The sequence below is a fragment of the Sus scrofa genome, chromosome 8 (assembly GCF_054392235.1).
Source record: "Sus scrofa isolate SSC_HxYL_T2T_F1_AM1 chromosome 8, Sscrofa_HxYL_maternal_Yorkshire_Landrace_v2.0, whole genome shotgun sequence".
Taxonomy (NCBI): Eukaryota; Metazoa; Chordata; class Mammalia; order Artiodactyla; family Suidae; genus Sus; species Sus scrofa.
Genome location: NC_139390.1, coordinates 85712747 through 85736543, shown reverse-complemented (window position 1 = coordinate 85736543; position 23797 = coordinate 85712747). Strand labels below are relative to the sequence as shown.

Genomic DNA, 23797 nt, shown 5'->3' with positions numbered 1-23797 from the left:
CCAAATTCAATAAAACCTTCTTGTGGACACAACCTGTCTTGTGAAGAAACCATTCTCATGGATACTAGTCAGGTTCATTTCTGCTGAGCCACAATGGGAACTTCCCTAAGAAATGGCTCTCAGATATGAGGCATTCAGAAGGATGCTTAGGAAGTTCTCATGTTTAAGAGGTTGGTTCAGTGAAAATGGCAATAGTCCTTCTGTGTGGTTCTTACTATAGCATGCCTCTCTGCTAGCTTTCTGTACAGAAACATGCCTCAGTTACAATGCTAGGTCATCTCAATATGTAAATCTTTCACCATATTTCTAAATGTTTCTCAAGATAGAATTAATCAGAAAAAATGTACAAATTGATATTTACAACAGCAATATTGCAACAAGAGAATGCAAATTACTGATTATAATTTTCCAATCCATGCTGACTTAAAGTGTAAATGTATCAGACTTGTCATACATTAGCATTTAAAACTTTTTCCAAATAAGAGTCTGCTTTATTATTTGATACATGGTCATATCTTTTAGGGTTTTTTTTTTTAAGTAGTGAATTGATTGCTTGTTTAGAGAATTCCACTACTATATGATACTTAGGAGGACTTAATTTATTTGATTGCTATAGAGAGTAGCTTCTTTTCATGTTTACTAGCCATTTATCTTTTTCCTACTGTGAAATACTAGTGAAATGTCTTCTACCTATTTTGCCTATGCCTTCAATCCTAGGGGCATTAGAAATCACTGACCTAACCCTCTTCATTACACGGTGTCTGAACTTCCTTGCCCTAGCGTATTCTGGTTTCTTCATACCTCTCTTGCTACTGCTTCATTGTTTGTAGAATCCTCATCTCTGCCTTTCCCCTTGAGCACCACTACTTCTCCCTCTTACCTTTACATGCCTCTCTCCTTGTTCTCTATACTCCTTCTGGACAATGGACAATGACAGCAATACCAGTGACTCCAGAGTGCATCACTAATAATGATTCTCAAATCTATGGATGAGGGCAGGGTACAGGAGGGCATCCTTGGTCAGGGAGCTGAATCAAAACGTGCAGAAAGGACCTCCAAAATTTTACATCCTCTCATCCCATCTTCCATCATGTCAAAAATAATTTATTCAAAAACATGTGTCAAGAGTGTTCTCACAATGAATTACATTCTAGTGGAAGGGACAATAGTCTAATAAACAATATGTATGTATTAGGTGGCAGTAAGTGATATGAAGAACAATAGTGTTTTAAATGGAGTAGTGAGTAAGCAGAGGAGGTGTTATTTTTGTAGGGTAGTATGGGTCATGGGTCAGGCTTTTTGATAATGTAACAATAAGCAGAGACATGAATAAATTAAGAGATTCATGCATTCACTGGGGAAAGCACGCTCTCAGAGATAAAGTGTGAATCACTGCCAAATTGACCTACTTTTATGGGTGGGAGGGTTTTATATTCTTCTTAAGATTTGTTGAGGTAGAAAGAGTTTAACAACTACTAGGAGTGGCTCAGGAGTAACAAACCTGACTAGAATCCATGAGGATGCAGGTTCGATCCCTGGCCTCGCTCAGTGGGTTAAGGATCTTGCATTGCCATGAGCTGTGATGTAGGTCACAGGTGCAGCTCAGATCTGGCATTGCTGTGACTTAGGTCAACAGCTGAAGCTCGGATTCAACCCCTAGCCTGGGAACTTCCATCTGCTGTGGGTGTAGCCCTAAAAAAAAAAAAAAAAAAAAAAAAAAAAAAAAGAGAGAGAGAGAAAATTTAAGAAATACTGATGACTCTCAAATGTATCCCTATGGCCCAAACTTCCTTGTAATCTTTAGACTCATATACCCATATGCTTCCCTGACATCTCAAGGATGTTTCTCTGGCACTTCAACCTAAGTACTGAAAAGTAGACTCTTTTTCCTTTCCTTTCCTCCCCTCCCCCCACCACTTCCTCTCAAGTTCCTCTTGAGTTCTATATTTCACAACCATCCACCAGGTTGTCCAATACAAAACCTGGGAACCATTCGAGACTCCTCCCACTCTCTTATCCATAAATTCCATTAAATGAAATGTCCTATCCACTGTCCACTTCTCTAACCCCTACCAAGCCACCACCATCATGTACTGGATTATTGAAAAAGCATATGAGTTGTTCTTTCTCTAATTTTGTCACCCTCTTTCCCCAATTCATTGTCCAGACTTTTCTAAAATAAAAACTCTATTCACATCACTGAACTGCTTTAAAGTCATCCACCCCATATACTAATTATAAACTCCTTAGTATGACCATAGCTTTTAAGAACATTGTTAACCAGCTTCCTCTTCCACAACTATCCTTCCAACCATCTCCCGGCCCCTAACATTCTATCTCACCTAAGGCCATTGATACCTTCTTTCCTGGTGCTATAACTCCCTCAGCCTCCAGGTCTGCAAGACACAACACAACTAGGTCTCAATCTGTTGGCACTACCCAACACCAGACACAGCCCTTTGGGTTGAATGGTCTAAGTTCTCTAATAATACCTAAGACTTCTCTTAGTTATCTCCATTTCTGTGTGGACTTTTTGCTCTATGCACCAAGAAAGAAGTGAGATGCAGTAACTAGCAACTATTATCAAACTTTTAAAAAAGTATTCTGGACTATATTAATATGTTGTAATACAGAACTATATTAATATAGTTCTGGGAGCTAACACATTTATGTCATAAACATGTTCTGTACAAGGTCACCAAGTTCATGGATCCATGAATAGGCTGCAGGACTTTCTTATTCCTTCTTTTTTGGAGATAATGGAGGTAAAGCCACGCTTTATCAAATTTTCAAGGGATAATGTAACCCCCAAAAGATTAAAGACCACTGACCTATGCATTGAAACCCAGATTTCCAGGATTTCTCCAATTTTATTTACTCAACAAATGTTTATTCAAAGAACACTTTTTTATTGCAACCACCATTCTACATTTTGGAATTTCAGTATTTTGGACAAATAGCAACTGAACATATAAACTTAAAACCAAAATTGAAAATTATAAATATTCAGAGAAAAAGATTGACATTAAGGAAAATCTTAGAGGCCTTACACTGAGAAAAATACTGTTTTTGTGTCTTTATGATTTTTTTCCTGGATCACATCAACTTATACCAAGACACATGCAAACAAACAGCACAGAAATTTTAAAAGGAAGAGATACTCTGAGTGGTTGAAATAAATAATGCTGATAGTTAAATGCAGCAATCTCTGTGGTGGCCTTATGACTGACATAATTCAATGCTGCTTCATTATTTCTAAATAACCCAAACTGGAGCATTTCACAGAAAATGGTGGAAAGTGTACAGTCTCTTGAGGTACCTTAGAATAACAATGTAGTAGACCCTGCCTACAGCCGCAAGCTCGAAGTGCCAAGCAAACAATATGACTATGGAAGTTTCCCGGTGGAGGGATTGCCATGGTGCTGACAATTACCAGTGATTTGCTGTGCAGCCTCTAGAGCAAAAATTCTAGCAAAGAATTCCCTCAATGGCAACCCTGCACACAGCCTCTGTCCTGGAAGTGGACTGTCTATGGGTTACAGGCCTGCCACACACCACAGTAGCACTTCGACAATAAGCAAAACACTAACCATATCAACAGAGCAGCCATCAACATACAAAGCAGCATGCCAATGGTGGAATAAAAAGGAAAATCCATGATCATAACACCTTTTATAACCAAATCAAAGTCAACAATCTATACTTGCTCAGACCCTTTTAAAAGTGCTTCCCCTTCTTTTCATCTCAACTCTACCTCCACATAGAAATTCAACATTTTCTCTCCTTTTCACTATCATCTTGGGCCCATTCTTTCTCTCTAACTTTTCTAGACCCATTTTGTCCCAGAGGTTATGCATGATGCTACAAGTCTCCGCAACATCAGCATATGCTACAGGTAAAATTATAATATCGATGTATTATATATACATCATGTGTATATGTTATATTTATTTATATGTTTTTACATTTTTATATATATATGTGAATCATTAGAGTGCCTTGATAAACTTCTACAACTCTATTTTGTTGAATGAATTCATTCATTCAAAAGACATTTGTCAAACAGCTACCATATGCCAAGCACTATTCTAGGCATTTGAACACAGTAGCAAGCAAGTCAGGAAACAACATAAAGATACACAAACAAGTCAATAAACAAGAAAAAGAAACAGATAATAAGTGGATATAATTAAAACATGAGAGACTGTATGTATCAAAACAGTATATATGTATATGGTGCTATAAATATAAAAATAGAGAATGTACTCAAAGACAGGTCATATAAATTGCAGTGCCCATGATAGACATGTAAACAAAAGGTCAAAATGTAGAGGACTGGGCAAAACAATGACCAAAGATGGAGCGATCAGTTCTGCTCGACAGACCAGAGAAGGTGTCTAGGCAGGTACACTTAAAGAAGATCTCAAAGAATGAATTGGAAAAAAAAAGAACAAAGTAATGCCATTTGCAGCAATATAGATGGAACTAGAGATGCTCATACTAAGTGAAGTAAGTCAGAAAGAGAAAGACAAATACCATATCACTTATACTTGGAATCTAATATATGGCACAAATGAACCTTTCCACAGAAAAGAAAATCATGGACTTGGAGAACAGACTTGTGGTTGCCAAGGGCGAGGGGGAGGGAGTGGGATGGACTGGGAACCCGGAATTAATAGATGCAAACTGTTGTATTTGGAATGGATGAGCAATGAGATCCTGCTATATAGCACTGGGAACTACATTTGGTCATTTATGATGGAGCATGATGGGGGATAATATGAGAAAAAGAATGTATATATAAATGTGTGACTAGGTCACTTTGCTGTACAGTAGAAAATTGACAGAACACTATAAACCAACTATAATGGAAAAAATAATCATTTTTAAAAAAGAATGAATCAAAGTTTTTGGAAAATTAAGAGAGGAAGAGTATTCTAGCCTGGGAGATAAGTGTAAAATGTAAGACAACAGGAAAGGATTAAAGGATTAGGGTTTTGCTAGAGCATATAGCATTAATGAGGAAGTATTATATGAGCGCATAGATTATTATTGAGGATGTATTATATTAGAGCATAGGGTATTAATGGGGCCATGGGTGCTATGTTAGAGAATTCATAGTTCATCTGATAAGCAATAGGGGGCCATCAAAAGACTATAAAAATGGAATAAGGTAATGAGAGTGGAATTTCCTCAACTGTACATGACAGATTAGATGGGGGTAGGCCTATAGGCAGGGAGATAAGTTAAGAGGCTACTGCAGTTCTCCATGTGAGGGTTGATGAATAGAAGCTCTAGCATAAGCCGAGAGAGGAAAAGCAACACAAGAGACATTAAGGAAGTGGTGACCAACTGAATACAGGGCTGAGAAAGTTGAAGGAGTCTGAGAAAACTCCAGGTGTATAGCTTGGGAAAGGGGTAGTAGAAAAGTTTACCAAAGTAGGCAGTACAGGAAAAGAAGAGCTTTGTGGAATAAGAAAATGAGTTCATTTAAGGCTCTGTGGAGTTTGATTTCACTATGGGCCTTTCAAATAGGCAATTAAATGCCTAAACCTAGACCTCTGGAGATAGGTCTCAGATACAGCTTTAGAAGAGATTAGGGAGCAGTCAGCATAAAGTAGTTTAAGTCAATGATATAATAGGTAGAATAAGTAGGCGCTTTGGGGTCAGACAGATATGGGCTTGAATTCCAGCTCTGTCACTTATCAGCAGGGGAACTCAGATCAAATGATTTAACTTCCCCAAGCATCAGTTTCTTCACCTATAAAATGAACACAGCAGCTACCTCACAGAATTACTGAAAGATTAACTATATAGGATGTTTACTTACTTCAGAGTTTTACATGCATAATCACATTTAATCATCAGAACTACAAATGTTGTTATGTATACATATTAATGCATGTATAAATATACACAGAGAGGCAAATGGACTGCCTTCTAACACTATCACTGTGTTCTCAGAGATTTGCACCTGGGTGCTCACAGCAAGGCCATCTGAGAGAGTTCCTGCCAGGAAACCCAGGAATTCAAGTAGGCATTCCTGATCTAGTCTTCTACTTCTAATTGGTTTTCCAAATTAATTTATTACTAGTACAACTTTAACCCCCAAGGTGAGAACATTTTTGGATTTTTTTGGATTCTCTCAAAGGTTTTCCAAAATCCATCCACTCAGATTCTTCTGCATTTGCTTGACCAAAATAGGTCCTTGTCATTTATTCTGAACATCAGGATTGCTGTTGATAAAAGTTGCTCAGGTGGCTGTGTGTATGCGTGTGTAGTTTCTTCTTACAATGAACATTTATGCTCTGTGAGAATACCCAAGAGGGTGGGAAGTGGAGGAAAGTTGTTTCAAAGGGAGAATAAGGTAGCATAGGAGAAACAAAATCAACACAAAGATAGGTGGTCCCAGCATTAGCACAAAAGTAGTCCCAGAACTGTTGGGTTAAGGGTAAGCCAGGTATTTGTTCACGGTCTCCAGCTTGACACAATCTGAAACTGTCACAAGAGTAGATTATCCATGACATTTTCTTAAACCAAAGAATGTAGACAGAAATTTATTTAGAAAAATCACAGACCAGGTGACTTTCAATATTCTGTGAAATTGAATCTAAATGTTCACTGATGGATGAGTGGATAAAGAAGATGTGGTATATATACACAATGAGATATTGCTCAGCCAAAAAAAAAAAAAAAAAAAAAAGAAACATTTCCATTTGGAGAGACCTAAAAGGTGTTATCCTAAGTGAGATAAATCACATAGAAAAAGACAAATACTGCATGATTTCACTTATATAAGAAATATAAAAAGCAAAACAAATGAACAAACATAACAAAACAGAAAGAGTCATAGATACAAACAGGTTTTTGCCAGAGGAAAGGGGGTTGGGAGGAGGAGAGAAACAGGTGACAGAGATTAAGAGGTATAAACTTCCAGGTGCAAAATATACCTCATGGGTATGAAATGTACAGTATAGGGAATATGCTCAATAACTACATAGTATCTTCGTATGATGACGAATGATAACTAGACTTGTTATGATCATTTTGAAATGTAGAGAAATATCAAATCCTTATGTTGTGTAACAGGAACTAACAGTGTTATTGGTCAACTACACTTAAAAAACAAACAAACTCAGAAAGAGATCAGATTTGTGATTATCAGAAGCAGGAGGTGAGGAAAGGTACAAACTTCCATTTACAAGATTAGTAAGTGCTAGGGATGTAATGTACAAAAGGATAAATATAATTACAACTGCTATGTTATATACAAAAGTTGTCAACAGTGTAAGTCCTAAGAGTTCTAATCACAAGGCAAGATTTTTTTTCCTGTTTCTTAATTTTGTATCTACATGAGATGATGAATGTTCACTAAATTCAGTGCAGTAATCATTTCATGAAATATGTATGTCAAATCATTATACTATACACTTTAAACTTGTACGGTGCTGTATGTAAATTATATCTCAGAAAAACTGAGAGAAAAAAAGAAGTTTTAAACACATTATATAATATTTAACATACGCTTTACCTTGATCATTATTCTTTGGAATCTTTTGCGTTCGAGCCACCCTCGGACATGCGCCTGCATGATGGTGACCATTCTAACTATGTTTTTGGTAATTGCGATTTTTTTTCTTCCCCGGAACACTTGAAAGATTTCTATGTGTGGTCCAATTCTTTTAACTTTATTGTCAAGTTTATCACTTTTACCTAGAATAGGTTTTAGGCTAAAAATAAAATAGAAAACTTTCTTGTTATACTCACCAAGAAAACTAAACACTTCTGAAAAGTCTTAAATTCATTTCATAATTAATATATTGAAATAGGAAATACATTATAATTAGCACATGAACTCATTATATATATACACATATATACACTATAAACACACATACATATGTGTGTATATACATACACTAAATACACACATACATATAATGTATATATAGACTATATACATACATATAATGTATGTATATACACAGACCATATGTATAGTGTATATACACATTACATATATATACAATGTATATACACAGACTATATAGACACATGTATAATGTGTATATATATATACACACACTATATATTCATACATATAATGTGTGTATATATATATGATCTGAACATGTCAATAGGGTTGTCCAAAGAAGGCAGAATATGCCAGAATCAACATAGTATGTATAAAATTAACCTTCTGAAGAAAGGAAATCCAAAAGAAAGTGAATCCATCAAAGCTTCTCCACAACTATTCAAAAGAGAGAGGTAATATCAAAGGAACAACACATTTTCATATGACAGGGCCCATCAGTCAAAATAACTTCCCTGTCCCAGATGCTATTTTAAAGACTGCTTCAAAATTATTTTGCACTGATACTTTGCTTACATCTTCTGAAAAGTAATTTTATTTTCCAAATGCTCTCAACTGAGAGTCAGGGTAGTGTATCAATAAGGCCTTGGACTGCAGGATCTGAGAGTGAGGGGTCATACTGAAAACCATGACAGGCCCTGCACTACCGCTGTAAGTGGCCCTTGAAGTGACGATAACTGTGTGTGAAAACTACAGACTTTCTACTAGGAACAGACTGGAACCTTGGTAATCTTGTGTTTGTTTTTTTCCTTGATATATCTGTTGTATTTTTTGTACAGTTGTTGGTTTTTTCCCAGTCTTCCCTAGTTCAAAGTATAGTTTTCTTGCAGTTTTTAGCATACAAACATCTTTTTTCTTATTTAAGAATTTTATTGGAGTAGAGTTGACTTATAGTTGTATGAGCAAAGTGAGTCACTAATACATATACATATGTCCATTCTCTTTTCCCATAGAGGTTATTACAAAACATTGAGTAGATCTCCTGGTTCTATACAGTAGGTCCTTGTTAGGTATCTATTTTCCATACTGTTTTTTGTTTCTGCATCTTTCACAGCTGAAGTTACAATGAGATGCCCAGGTCATTTCACATTCCAGAGCCAAGTCTTGCCTTAAAGTGCACTGTATGTAGACCTCTGAATCACAGACCCAACTTTCTCGATTTCTAAAGTAACTATTGCTGACTTTTCTTTCTGCAATTTCCCCCTGGGTCTGTTTTGATATTTTCATTATGCTGATTCTGTTTTTCTCATGGTCATTAGTTGTCTTCCCTTAGTGACTTAAACACTGGAAGTCTGACTTTTTGATTACTGGACACAGCCATCTAGTATCTGGGGGGCAGTAGATGATAGATAACATGAGATTTTTTTCATTTGTCTTTTCTGTTAGTTTGTCTTGAAGCTTGTGGGATCTTCTGATATGCTGTGTATTACATTCCATTTGAAGACCAGTATAGCTGAAATCATTAAGACATAATTTTGTACCCACAAGAATGGAGATCAGCTCCAGATCAAGAGCCTTTCAAAACAAGTATTCTTTGGAGATCCTTTGACTCCTGGACCTTTCTACTCCCAAGTAGTCACTACTGACCACTGAGATTTGCTCAGGCACAGAAAACTGTCTTCCAAACTGACTTCTGACCTACAGCTAAGGATAGAACCAAGGCTCTTATTTCTCCTTGGGTTTATGTGTGTCAATGAAAAATGCTCTTTCTGTTCCTTGCAAAAGGAAATTAGCCTTGTATGATGTTCCTGTTAACTGTAGTTCTTCTGTATTTTTGGGTTGGTTCGTTCTCTCATTCTCTCGAGAAAACTTCTGGAGATGAAAAAGTCAAAAATATATAGCATTTTGTGCTGTGGAGAAAAACTGAAATAGACAAAGCTACCAGAAAAGGAAAAGAAAATGAAGCCAAGTTTTCTTTTTGTTTGTTTAAATTAAGATTGATTTAGAAGAGCACAGAAAAGAAGGCGCTCTGCCTTCTCTGAGTATTTTTTTGCTGGGTTAATATAGTAATTTTTATGAACAGGTCTTCATGTATGAGATAAACTGGGAAGACAGAGGATATAGAAATGATTACTCTGGCTTATCCAGGGTTTCAAGACCTACTGTGAAGTCAAAAGAGTCTGAGTTTGTGACATTTTCTCCTTTCTCACAGAAGAAGTCAGAGAAGTCTTCTAGAAATACCTAAATGAGCCAAATTTATAGTTACAGTTCCATGTTCTAATAATAGGGTGTATATAAATCTTAAAGGCATACATGTGATTGACTGTAAGGTGATGTGTGATGTGTATTGCTGACGTACCAGCAGCAGTCACTGGAGTTCTACTGATCTCCTAAGTTACCTGAATGGTACAGAGTTCTTAATCAGGTACTACAGAGAGAGAGAGAATGTGTGAGCGAGGGGGTTGGGAGGAAGGAGAAGAATTAAAATTAGGCATTCTGCTTAAAATCTATAGTTGATTTGAGTGACTGGAACCACACCAATTAAAAGAATTATGGAGAAATGCAAACATGTTTACAATATGATGGATCTGTTTTGTCCATTTCTTATCAATTGAAAAAGAAAAGAATTTTATCTTAGGCCCTAGCCATATGGACTTTGATCAGTAGCACATCTCTAAACATTTGGAATGTCCAAAATAAAAGAAAGGGAAATGTGAAACTGAAGAATAATTTATAGAAGGCTTGATGGAAAGTGAATTGTGTTTATAAATAATGGGTTTGAAAAGAAGCTACGAAATATGCCAATTTTTGACAAAGTTAGGCTAGTTTTGATGAACTTAATCTTAAAATAGAGAAATGCTTATGAATCTTTGACTATAATCTGTTACATAGGCGGTATACGAAATAAGTAAAATTAGAATTTGATTTTCTTTATGTTATACTGAGAAACTGATTTTTGAGTACACGGTCTTCTCCTAATATGACAGAGAAAAAGTCATTCAGTGTCTTCATTATAGTTTTACTAGGAAACAAAAGTTCCTTATACCACTTTGCGATATTTCTTACAAAATCTGGCATTCTTAATATCTAATGTTACTTGTGGCTATAATCCTTTTTTTTTTTTTTTAAACTCTAAAGGTACCTATTACTTCTTCCTCTTCTGAAAATTCTTTCTGATTTAAATTCAAACCCCCAATTCAAAACAAACTGTTGTGATGTCTTTTTAACCTCTTTTGGGTGTTCCATATGGCTTACAAGACCATGCCAAAAGATTTTTTCCTCCCCTATATAAAAGGAGGGATGCTAGAAATGGGAAGGTATGTTTGGCATGGTTGTTACATATATGATCAAAGACGGTCCTTATAAATTGGTGCCTATGCTGTTAACTTCTTACACCCTGCTGGCTCCAAATTCAAAATTCTTAAACATCCAATTGTTTTAAATATGGCTTAAATGAGCACATTTTTTAGCCATTTAGAGCTTGCCTGCTTCGCATTTCCCATGAAACTATAACCAAAATCTACTAGCCGGAGGTAAGACAAACCTTGAGGCCATAAAGTACCCTCAGTCACTGCTGCCTGTTGGAGCTCTGACCCAGAGACTTCCGATCTTGCTGCTGAGTTATATCCCTTACACAAGAAGCCCCCTCTGTGACTTTCCCTCCCACAGGAGTTTCCTTACCACTTCCCCTTCCAATGGTGGCTCTATGTCACAGTCTCCAGAAGGTCCTCTGCTATGAGGGACTTGCCCTCTCACGGAAATCTGTCCATGTGATGCCCTGCCAGAGGCCAGCTCCGGCGGCCAGGGAGTGTACACTTTTCCCAAAGGAGAGGGACAAGCGTCGGCTTTTGCAATGGAGACAGCCTCTTTGTCCCTTCTTTCAGGGCGCTGGACAGCTCAAATTTTATTGGAATAAGTGGTTGATTATATAGACAGTTTCTAACTACAGATTACATCATAGTGTTAAAAGTACATTGGTTAACTTTTACATGGTACAGCAGCTATACATCATGTTCTAAGATCTTTGTTTTAACTAAATTTAGTGAGTACAATTTAAGGGCAATTAGGTACAATACATCATGTGGAAAGGAGGAGACTCAGTACAAATCATCCCATGGCCAGCAAGTCTCCACAAGTTGAAGAGGTCATGGACACAAGAATTGGGCATTCACAAATCTTGTTTTTAGACTGGTGCTTATCTTTAAAGCATTACAGCAGGGAGACAGTGTAAGAAAATATAAACCAACTTAACTAGCTAACACTTAAAAGCTTCTATAACTCATAGCTAGGTGTCTTTTGGTCAAGAATAATATATGTCTAACTTCTATGAACCTCATTAAAACCCTAACTCTAAAGTTTACTATATAACTAGTTAGTAGATAAACACTATGTTTTAATTAAGTTGGATTTAAATGGGGGAAAGTCCTTCAGGATGAAATTCTTATCATATTATTGTTGTAACTTTGTTAAATCACAAATCATCACAGGAAAATAAGAATGGAAAATAAGAATAATAAGCAAATAATCAGGAAAGACGGAGGAAAACTGAATAACAAATAAAACAACAGGAAAGACTAGGTCACCCGAGAAACAATCCATGTTCTCCAGCGCAAACATGGAAATTGTTTTCCCAGGAAAGCCCCAATTCTTCCCCATCAACATCAAAATGAGAGCTGTGTAACCTGAGGTCTGCCCTCGGCTTGTACCATACAGGCAGGCTTTCATCCTGACCAGAAGCCTACCTTCGGCTTGTACTGTTCAGGTGAACTTTTATCCTGACCAGAACCCCACCTTCAGCTTGTACCGTTCAGGTGAGCCCCCTTCCTTGGTTAGGAACCTGCCTTCAGGTTTTTCTGCCATCAGGCAAGCTCCTTTTTTTTTGAGTCCCTGCATCTTCTAGGCTCCCCGCAATGCCCAAATAAAGCCTGTTAAGTGCTGTTGCCACCTCATGGCCATGTTGTTTGATGATCCCCATGATCCCTGAACTCATTACAATGGTCCTTAGTTTTACTGAATTCAGCTTTACTATATCAAAAGCTGTCCTATTTATCAAAGTCCAAACTATGAAAAGAAATCAAAGAAAAGCTCTCCTTAAGTTAACATGTAACAACTAAAATATTATTAATATAAACGTAGTAGAAGCACACTGTGGTAAAATGATTGCATTGATGGCCGATTAATGCCTCCTTATATCTCTATCTTTGCGAGATGATTTTATAGCCCCACCCATCAAGAGGTGGAATCAAATTAGCCACCTATGAGTCTAGACTGGCCCTGTGAGCTGCTGCGGCCAAGAGAATCCAATGGAAGAGATGCTGTGCCAGTTCTCAGCACAGGCCCCAAGAGGCCTTACAGGGTTCCATTCTCTTGGAGATCAACATCTACATGAGAATAAGCCAGCAAGTCTCCAAAGGATGAGAGAACACAGAAAAGAGACAGGATATACCTACTTGAATGAGCCAGGGTAATATCAGCTGGCTTGCTACATGAGAAATCACAGTTTTTGTTTTCAACCACTAAATTTTGTGATGTTATTGTAGCAATGAATTACTGATACGCGCACTTCTAGTTTTACTCAAAGGCTAATACAGTAGCTGTCAAATTGATTTATTATTTATTTATTTATTTTTGCTTTTTTAGGGCCACACCTGCAGCATATGGAGATTCCCAGCTTAGGGGTCGAATCTAAGCTACAGCTGCCAACCTACACTACAGCCACAGTAACATGAGATCGGAGCTGCATCTGGGACCTATACCACAGCGCATGGCAATGCCAGATCCTTAACCCACTGAGCAAGGCCAGGGATCAAACCTACATTCTCATGGATCCTAGTGGGATTCATTAACTGCTGAGCTACGAAAGGAACTCCCAAACTGATTTTTTAAATGATTTTATTTCAGAGGTAAATTATCTGTCAAGTAATCACACTCATGTCAAATACTTCATGGGATAAATTTTTTAAAAACTTGAGGCTTTTTAAAAGTACTTCAATCCTTCTTTTTTCTTTCTTTTTTCTTTTTGTTCTTTTTAGGGTCACACTCACAGCATATGGAAGTTCCCAGGCTAGGGGACGAATCAGAGGTGCAATCGCCAGCCTACACCACAGCCACAGCAATACGAGATCTGAGCCACGTCTGCAACCTACACCACAGCTCATGGCAATGCCTGATCCTTAACCCACCGAGGGAGGCCTGGGGTGGAACTGACATCCTCGTGGATACTAATCGAGTTCTTAACCTGCTGAGTCACAGCAGGAACACCAATATGTTCTTATTTCAAGGTGATCAATGAACAAATCCTAGTGGAATGAGTAAGTATGACTTCAATAGAGGATTCTATTCACCTCCACTAAACATATATTATTCTATTCAGTTGTAACTTCAACAGGTGGCTTCTGCCTTTCTCTCCCCAAAGCCCTAATATAACTTATAGCTCATAAATTATGTCCTCTGAAAGAAACAGCAAAAGAATGATAAGCTTATGACGAATGGATTCTCTTAATTTATAGTGGAAGACATGAATGCAGGCTTATCAATTTAAGCTGATATCATAATCATGAATCTGCTGTGACTCTTTTCATCCAGAAATGGACAACCTCCTGTGGTAGGCTGCTTAATTCAAGATCAGCAAAGTAAGAATTGATTATCTAGGATGGAATAAATGGTTCAAATTATGGTTGATATTTATTTTTTAATAAAACATACTTAGTAAATTACCTTTCTTTGTCAGGATCTCTATTTAAATTTCAATTTATTTGGCTTCATTTTTACAAACTATAATGGAATATCCTTTAAACAGTATGTAAATAACTCCAACTAACCCCTCAAAACTTAAGAAAAAAATTCTAATGAAAAATTTAAATAAATCCTAAGTTAAAATTTTTTAGATGTAATTATGTAGAAATTAAAAACACATTAACTTATTTTATCTATAAAACAATGTAGCATAATAGTTTAAATATATACAAGATGCCATTACTGAGTTCCATTACATAACTATTTACCTACAAAGTTTCAGTGAGTCAACACTTTTTTCTACCATAATATAATTTAAAAATCTAGTTTGTATCAATTTTTACATATTAAAGATATCACATTTAAAGGCAAGTCAAAAAAAAAGAGAGAGAGAGAAAAGAAAAAAACAAAGGCAGGTCATTTAACTAGATATGGTGGCTCCTATTAAGACATGAAACATCACTTATTATGTGAATGTGATGGCCACTAAGTCCTACATAACTAGCCTGGTATCTCCTCTACTGGTTAAGGAATTTCTAGCAGACAAGAATGTCACTTCCTGACAAGAAAAGAATATTGGATAAATTGAGGATATGAAAGAAAGAGAATGAGCACACCATTATATGTAATAAAGTAAAACCTAGAAGAGGAAAACAGAATGATTCCTAAATCACAACCTTAAGAGAAGAACTGATAAGGGCAATAAAATTATCTTTGCCACATACAATCATTTTAAAAGAATTTGACACTAGGGGTTTTCTCCCTCTTCTAGACAGCAGTTACTGCTGCCTTAGGATCACATGAGTCTAGTTTTGTTAACCATGCAGTATAAACATCTTTTGTTTTAACCATCACCTCTTATTCCGCTTATGTTATTGAAACTGGCCCAATAAACAACCAAGTTAATGATACTGAACCAAAAGTTGCTGAACAAATTTGGTCAAAATCATGCTTTATGAGTGGGACTTGATCAAAAGGTAGGGCTGAGAAACCAAACTGGCAACTTGTCTTTCCTCCATTGTGAGATGACATATTTCACAAATGACATATTATGTACAATATCTCAGGGTCAGGGGAAGAAAGACATCTTCTGTTCTGTGATAAACATAAGCGATTCTTTCTAGCAAGCATTCATCTCCAACAGATTTAAAATCTTGAGAAAAGCACAATGTATAAGGAAATCCACCCTAGTTTCATTTTATGATGGAAGATTTTCAGAAACAAGTACCTAAGAAATGACATCTAATCAATAGATTATTATCTCATAAAAGTGATGTTTATGAAGACTAGGTAATAACTTGAGAAAATACTTATGATGTTAAAAAATTATACCAAAAGAATATTAAGTTACATGCATCATAAGATTGCAACATTTTTAATGACATATATAAATAAGGTCAGAAAGAAGCATGTCAGAATGTTATTAGTGACTACTAACTCAGTGGTTCTGAATCAAGGGTGGCATCAGAACCATCTGAGAAGTATTCTCAAGAAACTCTTGCTCAGGAACTACACTCATAGATTCTGACTCATTAATTTCTCCAACGAAACCCATGCAAATCCCTGAATAAATACCAAGTTGTAAATACACAATACTGGAGTTCCCATTGTGGCTCAGCAGTTAATGAATCCGACTAGGAACCATGAGGTTGCAGGTTCGATCCCTGGCCTTTCTCAGTGGGTTAAGCATCCAGCATTGCCATGAGCTGTGGTGTAGGTTGCAGACACGGCTCAGATACCACGTTGCTGTGGCTGTGGTGTAGGCTGACAGCTACAGCTCCAACTTGACCCCTAGCCTGGGAACCTCCATATGCCGCAGGAGCGGCCTAAGAAATGGCAAAAAGACAAAAAAAAAAGAAAGAAAGAAACAATACTAAATGTAAAGAAAAATGATTTGTTTTACATTTTCTTTATATTTGAAGTAGAACAATACGCATTGTATAATATAAAAGAAAATTATAACTAAATCCATTAATATCAGCAATAGTAGCAATCATTTTGGGGGGCAGCACACTGCACCCACAGCATATTAAAGTTCTCAAGCCAGGAATCGAATCTGAGCCACAGCTGCAACCTACACCACAGCCATGGCAATGCCAGATCCCTGACCCACTGGACTGGGTCGAGGATCAAACCCATGCCATCACAGGGACAACACCAGATCCTTAACCTATTGTGCCACAGAAGGAACTCCATTAGTAGCATCTTTTATTAAGCATTTACTCCCAATGTACTTTCTCCTTTAACCCTCAAAATAATTTTATTGGATAAATGTTTCTATTCTGATTTTATAAATTGATGCTGAGAGAAATGAGGTGACTCCCTAAGATCATGAAACTGTAATTAACACATATTTCAAAGCCCACCTTGTCTTATATATGATAAAACCAATAGGGGACAAACTTATGTCATACTTCAGTAAGGCTGGCATTGGCAGTCCCCAATTCTCGGTGGTTAGGATAATTTGGGTGACTGGCTTCAGGGTGTTTTATTCTTTTGTTTGTTTTGGAGGTACTAAAAGACAGTCATACCACATATTCTTACTCTATTACATAAATGGTTAACTTCATGCAGAGTATAAAAATCAGTAGTAAGTAGAGAAGATGGGGGAAATATATTGTGACTGTCACATATACAGAGGCTGAGTAACCTCGTCTGAATTAGAGAATCGGTAGGAACTATCCTTTGCTTACCTCTTTAAATGTAAATTTACCTTCCTTCATAATGTCAATACAGTTCTGATATGGAGAGAATGGGCATTTTTACAGCCATCAAAGAGCCTCTATAAAACTCTTAGACCAACAGGTACAAATTCCAGTTATAAAATACCTAAGTCCTGGAGATACAAGGTACATGATGGCAACTATAGTTAATACTACTATATTGTACACTTGAAACTTGCTAATAGAGGAGCTCTTAAAAGTACTCAGCACAAGAAAATTAAGTTTGTAACTCTGTGAAGTTATGGATGCTTACTAGACTTTCTGTGATCATTTTACAATATATACAAATACCAAACCATTACCCTGTACACCTGAAACGAATGTGATGTTACATGCCAATTATATCTCAATTTTGAAAACTCTTTTAGAAAGTCTTTATGGAGATAAAAATGTGAATCATTAGAGGATAGATACAAAACCAGTCTTCACCATAGAAGAGATGACCCTCTCTGGCCCCAAGGCACCTCTTACTAAAGTCCCTCTAAAAAGCTTGCAAGACTGGAGCCAAAGAGCTGAATCTGATTCTTTCAGTTGAGGTGTGACAAATCTATGATCAAGGTATCACATCAAAGGGTTTTCAGTGAGAGAAGAAATCATTAAGCAAGATTACATGTGAGAAAAGATACAATAAGTTAACCAGTAAGTTAATCATGTCTGAATATTAGACACTGAGCCTGGCAAACATTTGAACAGGGAATTTCCTTTCAGCTGCTAATGCTTATATGATAATATATATTAAACACTAAATCAGTTTTAGAGTTTGGTTCAGATATTGCTACTAATTAGTTTTGGCTGATATTGAAGTATTTTGTATGCTTCATTTATAAGAGCACTCTTCGCCCATCTGTTCACAGGTTGAAAGTGATTAAAGGATACTTATTTTGGCTGTTGTAAAAGCCAAATACTTTTTAAGCTGCAAATATGTGACAAAACCAGTTCAGGATGCCAAGTTCAGAAACACATTAAAAGAGATTTGTGATGCTCCCTCCCCCCAACTCCTCTTCAAACCTGCATTGTCAAAAAGTAAAATCACTGCTTCCCTGATTAGACTAGCACGCCTGCTTTGTCCAAATGCTTGGCAATGTAGTTATAATTTACACAATTTACTCTGATTTGGATCCTCTGCTACCAAGCTGTGTCGAGGGCTTTCGTTTCCTGTACGTGCAGCCTTGAAGGAGAAACATGTGATGCCCTCGTGCTTTGAATGCTGGATCTGAAAGCAACTTGGCTAACAAGGGAAACAGGTCTGTGGCCTTCTTTAACGCCCTATATGAGATCTGTTCAGTTTAAAAACAATGCATTAAATTCAGCATGGGTGATAGAGATTTTTTAAGAATAGGGATGTAATACATTTCCTTGAATATATATTGTCTCGATATTATTTGAACTCCACTGCCAAATCTTCCCAAGGGTTTTAGTACTTTATGCTAGCAAAATCTATTCATTTAAAAAAGTCAAAACAGGATTCCTGGAACTTTAAAATTGGTGCAATCCTCCTGAAGTAGAAGATAACATCACTTTAATTCAGGCAATTTTTTTAAATAGTTAAATATCTGAATGAGATGCTTTTTCTTCTGTGCTTTCCATGTTCCTTTTGTGTTCTGATCCTTCCTCACAATGCTAGCATATGCCCTGACCCAAAAAAAACAAGAGCCCTCCTATTTTTGGTGGCTCCCAGTTGCAAAGCAATTTCTTTAACTAGATCCTATGGCGGGGGGGAAGGCTGAAATTCTATTTAAAGCCCCTGAGGGTACTTGCTTTAAATAGTTTACTACCTGACTAGTACCCACCCAGAAATGCTGAAATAATATAATGGGCTGGGAGGATTTCTTCTCCCTGCCCACACACCTCATTTTCCGTGGAAGTCATTCTCCCAGCCCATCAAGGTCATTATCTCTGGAAAAATGGGTTTTGTTTTTGTTGCTGCTGCTTGGTTTCCATTTCTCCACAGCTCTTCCTCAAAACAAGATAGAGATTTTTAAATTCCAAATTCAGTTCAAAAAAATGCAATCTTTCTTTCCTGCACAGGTAAACGTTTCAGAGGAGTGCCATTTATTATGAATGAAACTGAAATTATCATGTCACATAATAGAAAAGCAAAAGCAGAAAGGAAATACTGGTTTTGTTCAAATGTAATTGATTCTGACTTTATGGTCAAGGTAATCATGATGCACAACCAGGGAATTATCTTTAATACAAACATTTAAAATGGCTTTTTCTTGTACCTACGTGTTTTTATCTGTGCACACTGAAAAAAATTACCCCTGAAGACGCCTGTAATGACTAGGGTGTTTCTGCCAAAGGTGTAATGGGAGCTGATCTCTCTTTGCACAGAGACCAGAGTTGTCAATTTTTCACAAGCTTATCTATGGAACAGGGAACATAATGAGTGGTCTACTCTGTCTCCCAAAATATGAATTTATTCCTCTTGGGGTAGCCCTTTGCTTTCAACTCAAACTTTAGTCAGTCATGGAAGAGAACTGGCTCTACCCACTGCCACCCATCTTTCATCTCTGCTCAAAAAGAGCAGACAATGAAGATCAGTGCCTGTCCACAGATTCCTTGTCCCTGGAATTAGGGTCTGATAACGAAATAAATCCCCACAAGAATGCAGGTGATTCCAAAAATAATTTCCGATGTTATGCACAATGTTTTATTCCCAGCCACAGAAGTGTTTTCCAGGAATTGGGGAAGCAAGCATGCACAGAGTGAGGATTGGAAACCAGGTCAAATTCCTTGAGAAAAGCCGGGAATGTGGGCAATCTTCAGAGAAACCCAGAGTAGGTGGGACTTTGCCTCCCCTGCTTCCCATGCTTCCGCCTCCCTACTCTCCCTCCCTGTGAGTTCCGCCATGAAAAAGCAATTGAAAAATCTGGTTTCCCCTGCTTGAGACGGTCATTCATCCTCATTTTACCTTGGTGGGCAGGATGACTGTGATTTAGAGATGAGAACCTAAGTCTGCTCCCTCCCATTACTTCAGCTTGCTGCTCTCAGACGTTTTCCTTCTGACTCCACAGCAACATGTTTGCTTCTTTACCTACCAGGGTATTGTTCGTGTCAATAAAACAAAATGACTTTTTTAAGAAGCAGACAGACAAATTATTCATTGACCAAGAAATGGAGGAGGAGGAGGTCCTGCTCTAAAAGTACCTCCTCCCTGAGTACAGGCAAGGGCAAGCTTTCCATAGGAAAGAGGGCTACAGGGACGGTGGGGGGTGGGGGTCCTGTCACTTAGATGCATGAACATGGGTGGTGACTTCCTGGACCAGACGTTGCTGCTTCTCTGCCCTTTTACAGTCCTCCAGGGTTTGGATCAGAAGCAGATGGAACCAACAGGGTGCCCTTGGGTGGGGATAGGAATTTCAGCGTTAATATGAGATGATAATGAATAGTAGAGAGATCTTTGTCCCAATTTTGAAGTTAAACCAGTTTATACCAGTTTCTTGTGGTTAAGCCCTATAGTTCTTGTCCTATTAGCACAGACAGACCATACTGTCAGCTTGGTTTTCTGCAAATTTGCCTGGAGGGAAGTTTTAATTAGAAATGAGGGGCGGGCTTCCATGCTTCTTTGCCTAAGGCAGGAGTACTTGTGTTTTATAGCAACAGTTTAGGGACCCACAGGTAGCTCCCCTAGGGGGACAGAATCATACTTACACAGGGCTTTCTCCCCTTGAATCAGACCTGCCCAATTCTTTTTCCATGTACATATTATGCATATGAGAGAGGAAGTAAACTCTTCCAATCAGGGCTCCTCCATAGGAGAAAGCAGAAGTTCCCAATTCAGCCTGAAGCCTAAGCCAATATGCTCTAATTCAGTTTTATCAGAAAGCCCAACAATGGGCTACTTTGTGTCCTCTTTGGCCCACCTACTGGTTCAGTAATTTTTTTCCCCATCCAATCAAGTAAGATTAGGAAACCAGAGGTGCTGACATGCTGAATGAAGGTGACTCAAGGATTCTGGACTCTGCTCAGAACCCTAGGCTGCTGGCTGTCTACTACCCCCTCCTGCCCCTGGCTTGGGGGTAAGCCCTCCTGAGAAGATCCCATGGATGAGAGGATACGTGTAAAAGAAAGACACTGACACTCCACAATTAACAACTAAGAGGAAGCTGCAAGAGACTAGCAGTTTCTTAAGATTCCGAGTCAAGTAGACATTCTGAGAGCCAAGGAAATAGCCATAAGCAGAGAAAGCTGCAAAGCAAAAGAAGGAGGACACACCAAGCAGTATAAAATTAGGAAAAAGAAATAGATAACTAAGGCAATTATTTGGCCTAGACCTAGCCATCTTATTTCTCTTCATACACCAATGAAAAACAATCCTGAGGAAGGCAGAACTAGAAGACTGAAGGTGCAGTTAAATAACCAACTTGACTTGGAGGTAAGTGTCTGTGTTTAGAAACGGCAGCATTTCCCAGGAAACACAGTTCCCTCATAGCAATTCTCCCATATTGTTCCCATCACAGGATTATGGCGCTGAAGTACCATTAAGGTGATTTACCACTGCTCTATTAACTAAATAACCCTAGGAGTCAAAAGTAAAGGGAAATACTGGACATGGTCAAATATATCCTCTAGCATGCTACTCAAAGTGTGGTCTGGGGACCAGCAGCATCAGCAACACTTGGAGTTTTTTGGAAGTGCAATATCTCAGGCTAAAACTGTTTCTACTTTGCTCAAGAGGAAAGATCACCAGACTTAAAAGGATAGAATGAGTATGGATGGGAGAGAACTGAAGCTCAAAACAAGGAAAGGAAAGATGTCATAAACAAAATTAAAGTTGCTCTTAGTTAAATTTTCGAGGTTAGACAAATCATTTGCCAGACTCATCTGCTGATCGGCTATCTTTGAGAAACTGAAGAATGAATGTCATGTAAGAATTCTGGAGAACAGCAAATGTCTGCATTTTCAAAAAAGGAAAGAATATAAAAATTGCCAAGTATGAGCCAGTAAACTTAATATCAGATTGTATCAGTTATCAATTGGATGGAAAATAAAGTAGTCATGGTGCCAAGAGCCAGAATGTGTACAAAAAGAATGTCCTGCCATCCTGAATTCATTATTTTAATTTTATTATTGTTTTCATTTTGTTTTCACTGGATTGCTATACTGGGGAATAATTAATGATGCTTCTGCATTTCAGGAGGGCAAATTTCAAGTTGCTCCTAAAAACTTTGGAAACAAGGTAGAAAAATATCGGCTGACTGGGCAGTCTTGGGTGATAGAGTGGATAGTATCAATACTTGTTGAGATACAGATTATGGGAGAGAAGACATAGGAAGGGAATACATAATTACTTCCATTTTGAGACATGGTTAAGGGATATTCTAGTGAAGATACCCAGGAAGCAGTAGAAACCCTGAGTAGAAGCTATAAATGCCTGGAAAGGGAAGAAATTCATTAGAAGGCAAAGAAAAGATCCAAAAATTTAAATCATGAATCGAACGAATATATATTCACGTATCTACTCATTCATTCATTCAGTCGTTTAGTGCGAGATGCTCTTCTAGCATTGAGGATACGCTGATAAATAAAACAGAAACTTCCCTGTCCTCATTAAGCTTATGTTCTAGTGGGAGAGAAAGATAGTAATCACAGTAAACAAGTTAATTATGTTAGAAGGCCATATGTACTATAATAAAAAATAAAGCAGAATAAGGCACTTGGGGAGTGCTAACAGGGGTGGAAATTGCAACTGTAAATAGTGTGTCATGGCAGGTGTGAGATTTTTGAAAAGGTAGCATGTGAGCTAATCATCTGAGGCAAACGTGATAAGGAGCTGAATCCAAAGTTGAAATGTGATAGCTTTCCTTGTAAAGCTCTGTAGTTGGTTAATATATATGCTTATGCAAATAATTCCTCTCAGACTCAAGAGGATGGGTAGGTATCTTTCCTCCACCACTGTAGTCATTTACCACGTAGCTCAATTCTCAGGGCCTGTCACCCCTCTACGCTGAAATCCCTGAGAGCAACTACTTCTCTCTGTGTGCTTGGCAATATCTAATAGGTGAAAAGGAAGAAAAAGGTGCAGAGAAAGAAAAGGGACAGAAAGAAAAGGGACAGAAAAGAATAGAAGGGGGACACATTGAAACATCTGAGAAAGTCTCAGGGTTTGCTTGTTTGGGCTCTTATTTATTTTCCAGAATTTAAATCAATGTGGGTACTGCCCTTAAGAAACTGACCCCGAAAGCTGACGTATGATGGGCTTCATGAATTGATTGAGAGTGTCTACAGTCTGGTGTCACTCTAGACTGTACTCACAAAATTACATCTGAAGTACTCTGTTCTTTCCTAAGCATCACACTTTAAAAGGGACACTTCTGAGGGTGGTGGCACCTGTTCCTTTCCTCTGTTTTCACCTCCTTTTCCTCTGTGGAATTACACTTCTTCTCCCCTTGGGTGATTACTCCATGATTTGTCTAGAGCTGATCATGTCATCCAAGCCGGAAGGTCAACCAGAATATACCTGTGGGATGTGTGTGTGTTCCTTTTGGTGAGAGCAGGAAGTAAGTCAATTATAAATAGCTGG

At 37.7% G+C, this 23797-nt stretch overlaps 1 protein-coding gene across 5 annotated transcripts in view; it reads right to left on the bottom strand.

Annotated features, from left to right (window-relative positions):
• Nucleotides 1–23797, bottom strand: part of IQCM (IQ motif containing M) — a 605776-nt gene that overhangs the window by 177683 nt on the left and 404296 nt on the right. For all 5 annotated transcript variants that reach the window (XM_084972727.1, XM_084972731.1, XM_084972730.1 and 2 more), the window contains one exon: nt 7532–7730. In XM_084972727.1, the coding sequence (XP_084828853.1) occupies nt 7532–7730 (199 nt within the window). The remainder of the gene's footprint in view (nt 1–7531; nt 7731–23797) is intronic.